The sequence below is a fragment of the Notothenia coriiceps genome, unplaced genomic scaffold (assembly GCF_000735185.1).
Source record: "Notothenia coriiceps isolate Sejong01 unplaced genomic scaffold, NC01 NC01_scaffold00037244, whole genome shotgun sequence".
Taxonomy (NCBI): Eukaryota; Metazoa; Chordata; class Actinopteri; order Perciformes; family Nototheniidae; genus Notothenia; species Notothenia coriiceps.
Window position 1 is genome coordinate 27,235,557 of NW_011369945.1, and position 9,753 is coordinate 27,245,309.

General features: G+C 39.3%; 2 protein-coding genes across 2 annotated transcripts in view; both read right to left on the reverse strand.

The window, feature by feature from the left end:
• Positions 1 to 3,481, reverse strand: part of LOC104965495 (Hermansky-Pudlak syndrome 5 protein) — an 11,930-nt gene extending 8,449 nt beyond the window's left edge. The window contains exons 1-2 of the mRNA XM_010794448.1: positions 3,322 to 3,481; positions 1,430 to 1,559 (exon numbers count right to left, since the gene is read on the reverse strand). Coding sequence (XP_010792750.1) covers positions 1,430 to 1,537 — 108 coding nt within the window. The 5' untranslated portion in view covers positions 1,538 to 1,559; positions 3,322 to 3,481. The remainder of the gene's footprint in view (positions 1 to 1,429; positions 1,560 to 3,321) is intronic.
• A 959-nt stretch (positions 3,482 to 4,440) lies between these two features.
• gtf2h1 (general transcription factor IIH, polypeptide 1) overlaps positions 4,441 to 9,753 on the reverse strand; it is a 14,486-nt gene continuing 9,173 nt past the window's right edge. Inside the window, exons 12-15 of the mRNA XM_010794095.1 lie at positions 6,217 to 6,307; positions 5,836 to 5,951; positions 4,998 to 5,090; positions 4,441 to 4,914 (exon numbers count right to left, since the gene is read on the reverse strand). Coding sequence (XP_010792397.1) covers positions 4,828 to 4,914; positions 4,998 to 5,090; positions 5,836 to 5,951; positions 6,217 to 6,307 — 387 coding nt within the window. The 3' untranslated portion in view covers positions 4,441 to 4,827. The remainder of the gene's footprint in view (positions 4,915 to 4,997; positions 5,091 to 5,835; positions 5,952 to 6,216; positions 6,308 to 9,753) is intronic.

A 9,753-nucleotide genomic window follows, 5' to 3' on the forward strand; every position in this document is an offset into this window, starting at 1 on the left:
TGTGTGTGTGTGTGTGTGTGTGTGTGTGTGTGTGTGTGTGTGTGTGTGTGTGTGTGTGTGTGTGTGTGTGTGTGTGTGTGTTGGACGGAAAGAGAGATACATTCCACACTTTTCCTCACTCTGTTGGTGTCAAGCTTTCACAGACATGCGTGAAGTATTTTTCACCCCCTCACTTTGCACTCTGTCTGTCTTTTCCTCCTTCCCTCGTTCCTCCTCCCAGCCTCCATCTCACTTTTCATACCCACAGGCTTCTGCTATTTAATTACCCTTTCCCAGTATCAGATTACTGAGGAAGAACACACTCGCTCAGTGAGTGTGTGTGAGAGGGAGAGAGAGAGAGCATGGTGCCGTTTTTGGAGCATTGTCCACCTCTGCTCATATATTTTAGTTTTTTCATGTAACCCATTTGAAAACATATGAGGTATGAACAAGTGCAATTTTCAGGCTTGGTCTCAGCATGTTATAATGCTTGTTCTGTCACAAGTCACACGTCAAGAATCCTACACACTAATGCATACACACACACACCGAATGACCAAAACACTCAGCTTAATGTAAGGTCAATAGAGTCACCTTGACACACCCTGGACAGTAGATACTCAAGATAAACCGTCTTTATCAAATCAACCAATTAGCTTACATTTGCTGCATGGACATAGAAACATTACAGCATTTTTAATGTAGGGATTAAAAACACTTAGGTCACTTTATGAACCATCTGGTTCCAAACACCAGCAGAGCGAGAGCCTCAGAATGATTCTATGGGCCTTTATGGCCCGTCCACACGGCGGCGTGCGTTGAAGCTTGCCGGCGGGCGTGTCTGAAACTCAACCAACAACCAATCACATGAATCTCCCGCCCCTGACACACAAGCAGCGGTTTGATTGGCTAGAGCTTGTACTGGCATATGATTCGATTGGCTGACGATTCTGCCGAGGCTTCAAAAGTTGAACATTGCTCAACTTCTGCAGCGAGCCACGCCCATGGCTTGGCCACGCCAGCAAAGCTCTGCGTCGCTTCCCACAATGCAGTTTGGCGAAAAGTGACGTCACCTCATTCAGAGTGAATGGTGAAGCTTTCAATGCATGCCGCTGTGTGGACCGTCTGTAGTCACTTCTCAAAAGCCAATCTGACGTTTTCAATCCTCTAAATATTCTTCTGCCCTCAAGGTCTGTTAAGGGATGTTGGGTTTTTAATGTATGATAATGAATAATAAACCACTATAAATCAATTATAAAAAAGGTAAACCCAAAAAAGTGTATCCCTACAAATATATTAAGAACTCCCAATACTTGTTTAGGAGAAGGAAAGAGACTGTTTCAGATGCCATTCAGTATTGGCAGATACTCAAGGTTATGGTATAAGAGCCGTTAATATTGATTATGTGTGATTTTACCATAAAACTCAGACATGTGATGGTAAAACCTACCTTTAGCCTGCCAGAGTCTAAACGGAGAGCAGACAGAAGCGGATCGAGGCAGTCAAACTCTGCCAGGACATGACTGTGGTTCTCTGGTACAACTGGTATCAGAGGCATCTTCACTGCTGATCCTTTACAACTGGGAGACAATAAGACAGAAAAGTATGACAAATGTGGGCTGCTTCAGAAGTCACTGCTCTGCTCCCTTGCATACCTCGGCCCTCAGCTGCGTCACATCATATGACTTTCAGCGGTGCACCTACTTTCTCAAATTGACCAGTCATGACTTCACTTTACACCGTCTCCATTCTGGTAAAAACATGTTATCATCTCTCGTGCAGCAAAACTGTTGTTCAAATATCTGCTGTCCTGGAAGTCTCAGTTAATTTTGAAAGAATTGTTTTTTACCAGGGCGCCATTCAGCTCAAAATCCAACACAATGTAGTTTGGCTTTGATTTACTTTTAAATCCAACATATGAGGAAGCAGAACAAAAACTGCAGATCATTTGAATAACTGTAAAAACCATCAGTGTGTTTTCTACATTTAAAAAAACACGTAGAAAACAAAAGGACAGAACATAATTGCTCCAGAGCATTTATGTTGATAAATATTTCAAAAGAAGGTGAGAAGAAACAGTCACCTCTGAACTCTGTCTCTGTATTTGTTAACACTCTAATGTCTGCTACATGAAGGTATTTATGGTTAAAGATGTGCTGATCAGACCTAAGGAAAATGTAAATTCATACCGGCTCAGTCCTTGACTCAAAATGACTATACGAAAGAGAAAGATACAACACGAACCGTCTCCATGTAAACGGGGTCTTAATCAGAGACAGAGATGTTGTTAACTGTATTGCTTCTTTTGCTCGTTATTAGGGATCTGAGTACCTAATCCAACACTGATTAGAAGTAGCCTACAAATCCTATGGTAAAAACCCAAGGAAAGTACCTTTAATGTGTTAACTATAACGGTTAACAAATGTTTACTTACTTAGAACTACCAGAGTGTAGAAATACTCTTTTACAAGTCAAAGTCCTGCAATCAAATCGTTAAAGTACAAAAGTATTGGTATCAAAATATACTTAAAGTTCCAAAAGTAAAAGTACTCATAGTGCAGACCAGCCCATTTCAGAATAACATAATATAATAATATATATTATATGTTTTGATTATAAATATTGATGCATCCAAGTGTTATTAAATCTGGTAAAGGAGCAGCTAGTTTGAATGACTTTGTATACTGCAGGGTAACTTGTGAATTTTGCTCCAGATGTAACTAAAGTCTTATTTAAGGGTTGATTATTTTTCACATATTTAATACAAATCAGCAAAGTAATTACATTTTATTAAATGAATGTAGTGAAGTAAAAGTACACAATTTACCTCTGAATTGTAGTGGGGTAGAGGTAGAAAGTAGCAAAACATTGAAATACTCAAGTAAAGTCCAAGTCCCTCAAAAGTGTACTTAAGTAAAGTACATCTACTTTCTATTAACCCTTACTTTAATCCAGTATACCTTAGTGTAAGTGAGTGAAACTAATTAAGTCAATCACTGTCGGGCCCCTTATGGTAGTTGTTAATAAAATGTCTACAATTCATTCAGTTGCTTTCCGAAACTAAAAAGGGTCGTCTGTCTGCCATGCATCACGAGACATATCTGCTGACACTAATGCTAACGTTACCATCAAACTAATGGACCCAGAAATACATAACACAATATTATAAGAACGACATGGCTTTGTTAGGTATAAATAAAGGTTTCTTCAAAGTAAAATACATCTGAAGACTGTTCAGTGCGCTAACTCGCCTCTGTATTTACAATAACAAGTTAGCAAACATGCTAGCTGGCTAAGATAGTGATGTAGGGACCACGTATGGTTTTGTCATTAAAAACTCACCAAATGTCAGAAGAAACAGCAGTGTTTCCGTCTACAGATCCACACCAAAATCCCGTCACAATGCTGGGTTTCTTCACTTTTTTCTGTGGAAAGACAGCGGTGAGTCTCACGCCTGTGTCCGCAGCCAGGCGACCTGTCCCGGCTCAGCTGGTGACTTCCTGCTGGAGGCTTTATCACAACCATTGTTGAGAAGTACAAAGTACAAATCTTAAAATACTCCATTAAAAGTGAAAGTAATTTTTTTTTTTACTAAAATAAGCAGTATTTTATCCCTTTCGGTATTTGTACGGGTATATCTATAGTTCATGTAAATATAGTAATAATCGTTTTATTTTGTTGGTACTTTTCTTACCATTTATCTTTCTTTACATAAACATAGTTCTATGTTAAAGTATGCACCATGTACACCAAGGCAAATTCCTGTGTAAACCCACCTGGCAATAGACCTGTTTCTGATTCTGATTTAATTTTACATTCTTTTTTTAGCTCATATTATTATTTTTACTCATATGTATTTCTTTATTGGACAAGGACCATGCATACAAATCCATTAATCTCAAAATGATCTCCTTATGCACAATGTCCCGTTGCTTTATACCATATCAGCATATTTGTGTTTTTGATGTACAAAGTAACTACTAAACGTGAGTGTTAACATAAATCTAGAGTAAAACATTGAATGGAAATACTCAAGTACAAATGTCAAAAAAATATGACTTAAGTAAATGTACTGAGTTACTTTCCACCACTGGTCACAATGAAACAATCTCCATACTCTCTAAAAGCAGCTAAAGCTACACATTTAGAAAAATAAACCTCTATCTCTTATGTAGTTTAGAAAATAACTGAGACAGACTCTGATAAATGAAATACTGTAGTTTCAAAAGACAGTCGAATGATCACATTCTCACTTTATTTCAGTGACATTTTCGTCTTCAGTGCAGACAGAAGGTGCAGACATTACAAACCAGTGACAGTGTGATTAGAGCCACAAACAAGCACACACACTAATGCACTCAGTGTGAAATGTCATCACATTATTGCTATGCTCACTTCAGATTATCTGGAACTTTGTTCCACAAGTTAAACCAGTGCTCAGATTTGCTCCTTGTTTGTCTCTTTCTCTGCTCTGTGCACAGATAAAACTCATGTTGGCAGTCGTCTGCTTGCATTTCACACATCAGCCTGTCTTCCTGAGTTCCTTTATGATTCTCCATTTGAAATTTGGTCACATTACACCACTACTAAAGTCCCATTTAACCGATACCGGCACCAATCTCTCAACCATTGAGAGAACAAAAAAAAGGGAAAGAAACTAATAACAGTCATTGGTGACTGAGCGGCAGTTAGTCTCTGAAGAACTGTCTGGGATGTAGCAGCATCCATGTATATCCTCATGTAGCCCCTGTGGATCTCGTCCAATCAGGCTGTCGCGAGAACCTTCCTCGTCATTTGTCCAAATTCTATAATGTCTTTAATGTCCTCTCTTTGACAAATCATCAGACCTCAGGTTTTCCTCAGCATGCGACGGGTTTGCCAGACGTGGAACTTGCTATAGGCTGTCTGCAACATCTGCTCCAAATGTCCTGTGAGCTGTGGGGACGTCAAAGCCATTTAATACAAGTGTCACCCGGTATATAAGACATTGTGTTATCATGAATAGTTTAGAGACTTACATTTGCACTTAAGTACTGACGCTGAACCTTCTCCTGAAAAGGACAAAGCTTGGACACCTGAAATCTCTCCAGGTTTGACTTCATTTTCGTCACCTATATAAAGAGTGAGACATGATGAGAACAAATCTGAAGGAAAGAAACTCATTTTCTGTTTGCTCGCGGACAGACAAATGAACAGAGCCGAAAAATCTAAACTTTCATGTAGGAGTGTGATATAACATTTCTAAGTAAAAACAAATGTCTATAAATACCATTATAATAAGTATATATATACATGACATGAAGGATATTGTCAGAAAGCACTAAAACATGTGTCAGCACTAAAACATGAATAAGTTTAAGGAGTAGAATACATTCATTAGCATTATATGGCTTCACTGTTATGGGCAGGTGTATTTTTTTAAACCGTGAAGCAATGTATATACCGTAATTTTCGGACTATAAGCCGCGCCTTTTTCCCTATTTTTCGACGCTGCGGTTTATATAACGGTGCGGCTAATCTATGGATTTCTACAGCTAACGGCCAACACCTTTAACTCTATGGGCTCTATGGCCGGTCCGCGGACCCCTACCTTTAAGCGGCGGGTTCCAGCAGGAAAAGCTGGAGGCCGGAAAAGAGTGAGACAGGTAGCGCGCAAAAGTAAAAGTGGAACCGAGAGTGGTATGCCGCTGATGCGGCTTATATTCAGGTGCGGCTTATAGTCCGAAAATTACGGTACTTATTTCTATGCACTTTTACTCCATGCACAAAACTGTATAACACTTTGATTTTGCGAACAGATGTAATGTTTCTCCCCCACCATTTTTTTCATACTTCCTTAAAGTTATTATTAGTCACCTTTTCCTCTAAAAACGGTGTGTTTACAGGAAAACAGGACCAGAAGTGTCTCAGCAACTCTCCAGCAGCCGCGTAAAGATGCTTCAGCTCTCCTTGAACATCAGTGGGTACCATCTCTGAAAAAGAAATGATAAAGATATTAATTGAGAAGACAAAACCAAGTACTCCAAGCTTAAAATAAACGTTTGTCAGGATGGATTAAGGTGTCAGCAGTAGTGACGAATCTATGGATAATCAATGAACCACTCTGAAACACAGATATTTAAATCCCTCCCTTTATCTCTGCAGATGCGTTGAAGGCTTATTGAAGCTACCTGACACATGTGCTACAACTTTCACAATAAATAGTTATAATGTACTGTTATCGGACAACACACTTACGATTGATGGCCTGCTGTGTTACTGCCTGCATGAGCACGCCACCTGGAGAAAGTGCAGCAATGGCAGAACTAGCCGTTGTGCTGCACAACACCTGCAGAAAGTATCAGTTTTAAACGCTTTAAAGGCATCACTCAAAGTTACATATCCCTGTCTTTTCAGGAAAAAAACTGAATTATTTCTGAAAAAAATTGGAAATATTGGAACATAATCAGGAGTTCATGACCCTAAAATTACCTTTTTTATTTGAATAAAAGCGTTATCATAATATTCGTTACATTTTTAAGGGCAATTACTTGTCACAATTGAAATATTCCAACTTGACCGAAGAATAAATTAAAAATACATATTTAAATCGTTTTGGTTTTTACATATGCAAGTTACATATAAGGACTAGACTTGTACCTAGAAATAAACAATATTTAGATACATCTCATTTAGGAACTGCCACTTTAATGTAGTTTACAATATGTATCTATTTTAGTGTTTTGGAAGCTGTTTTCTTTCAGTGTGTGAATATACATCGGTAAAACATACACAGAAACACACCAATGCTTGACTTGAGGCCTGCAAGGTTTTTGCCAGTATTGATAAGGCTCTCTTCTTAAAGTGGACCTATCATGCTATATTTGAATAATATAGTGTAGGACCATACCTATATAAGGCATATTTATACTTTTTATTTTTCAAAATACCAAACAGATCATGCATTTTAGCCATTCCTCATTTCGCTCAATTTAACACAGTCTTTNAGGGAAATTTCTGCTCGTCACCCTCTCCCTCCGGTCCACATTAATACAAATGATCCCAATACGTATGATTGTATGAAAATATCTTAAAATCAATACAGATGTATTTATTATAAACGTTAGTCCTTAACATCTATCACTGTGTACATCACCATTATCTTTTAAAAGTTGAACAAACCCCACAAGACTGTGAAATGTTGACTTTATTTGATAATTTCAGTAAAAACTAACGTTCATATTTCTCTTTTTGATTATAATACTGATGAACGTTCAAAACAAAACACTTTGGCAACTTACCACATACGTTTTAAAATGCTTAATAAGCACCGTAACTTTCATGATATAATTTCTCCGTCATAATCGTTTGTTTCCGTGAATGGCCGACTGTTGTGTGACGCAAATGCTGCGGCTGCAAGGCATTGTGGGGCAGCATTTTCTCCTCTCCTTTCGGTTAGGGAGGTCCAGTGGTTCCTAAGCTAAAGGAGGTTATAAAGGAAGTTTGAAACCTCCTTTCCTATCATCTGGAGAAATCGAACGGCACTTATCATGGCTGCCACTGAGGGACTTCCGGGTCATTTCACTTGGTTAGGAAGGTTCCTAAGATAAATGGACTATTGGAGCGCAACCCTTATGTCCAGATATTTTCCAAAATCCTACGGAGAAATCCCATTGGCTCTGAGACGAGGGAACAGGAAGTGGTGAAATGCTGACTCACTTCCGGGTTTTAGGACTTGTCACTGCACCACTCTATTGTGTTAACAGAAAATTGGCCTTTCAATAGTGTTTTTATTTATCAGACAGTTTATAGATTCTGTACATTTTAGATGCTTTATTTCTATTTCTTTGTGAGATGTTTATATTTTAGAATTGTTCATTTCTACTCTTTCTATTTGTTATTATGTGCAATGCCTTGTTTTGTTTTATGCTGCTGCAACAAAACAATGTCCCAAATTGGAATTAATAAAGTACATCTTATCTTATCTCATCAAAAAGGCTGGTTTGATCGCTGTTAATCGAGCATTGAAAAGATGTTGGTTAAACGGCAACTATACTGATACACACACACACACACACACACACACACACACACACACACGGCCATCGGGAGCACCTCAGGGTTCAGTATCTTGCCCAAGGACACATCAACATGTTGAGTGCACGGGCTGGGATCGAACCAACAACCTTCTGGTGGAAAGACACACATTCCCTCACAGCCACAGTCGCCCTAAATATCCTCAATCCAATTTAAATTGGTAGGTATACAGTTGGACAAAACAACTCCGGGATACTTTATAAAGAAACCAATCAATCATATAATTAATCTGTAGATTAAATCAATAATTGGTACGTGCAACCTGAAGAGTAATAGACTCTCAGGGCTGGAAATTAGAAAATAAAGTGGACTGAGAGCCTCTGGGGAACCTTGAGTTGAACCGAGATTGCTTCGTAACCAGACCAGTTTTAAACAAGGATAAAAAGATGACACAAACTACGACAAAGTGAACAGCTTATCTTCCTTTGCAAAAACCTGTTGGACTACATGTCTGAAGTCCCCACGCACATTCACACGTGAAAGGAAAGAGGCTGGCAACATTCTCCGTTTGAGAACATTTCATCCGTCTCACGTCACCTTTTCCCTCCGTGATACAGTGTAATTGCATAATAGCGGAGTCCACCCTGACTATTTTCGGGCTGCAAATAGTCGGAAACGATCCCACAATGGCAATTCTTAGTGGCATTCCTGTTACCCCTGCATAGTGCATCACCCTCTCTTTCCACTCTGTGATACAGCGTCCCTAACAGAGAGTCATCCATGCGGGTAAAGTCTTCCACAGCACCTTTCTCTCTGCAGCTAAGTGGTCCAAACTGTGAGCGAATCAGAGCTTCTGCAAGCTTGCACTCCCGTTGGCCGGTTGTTTTTCAAAAGGCGTCTTGGCTTCTTTGCCTCCTCTGATGTAATGGAGGAGAGTAGAAAAGGTTGGATAGTACCAACCGGTTTAGCAGAAGTTGAGGACCACCACACTGCGGTGTTAAATGCCAGAAATGCCGCCGCTTTGCTTCTTGGTTTTCCCCCTCGCAATCCTGGGGAGTTTTAGTTTCTAAAAACGATTTCACAACTTCATCTTGGAGCCGTGTTACATCATTACCGCCAGATATATTTTTCCCTTTTTATACTTTATGCCGTGCCAGTGAATGTGTTGGACTGAAAGGACCCACAGCGATTTAAGGAATCAGGACAGGAATCATGTCGTAATCGTAGATGAAAGAACAGAACAGTCATCTACTACTGGGTCTTGAGAATAGGGGCTGCAACTACGGGTATTTTCACTATAATTATCTGGGGCTATCTGGGGTTGTTAACCTTGGAGAAGAGGGCAAGATCCTTTCAAAAATCCAACAATAACCCTAGGCCAATGTTGACAAGTCTTTGCCATTAAAATCAGCTCACAGCAGAACCTCCAAAAGTCGTTCAATCTTACGAGAAAGTCTCCAATACCGACAGTGCGTCTCTTTACGTCGTTCAGTTATTGATTACAGTTACGATACTTAAAGTGGACCTATCATGCTATATTTGAATAATATAGTGTAGGACCATACCTATATAAGGCATATTTATACTTTTTATTTTTCAAAATACCAAACAGATCATGCATTTTAGCCATTCCTCATTTCGTTCAATTTAACACTGTCTTTGCATCATGGGCTGATTCTGTGAGAACAGCACCATCTACAGGCCTGGCATATGTACTACAGCGTCTCCAGCGCTTTCCAACGGCAATGTCCGTGGCTG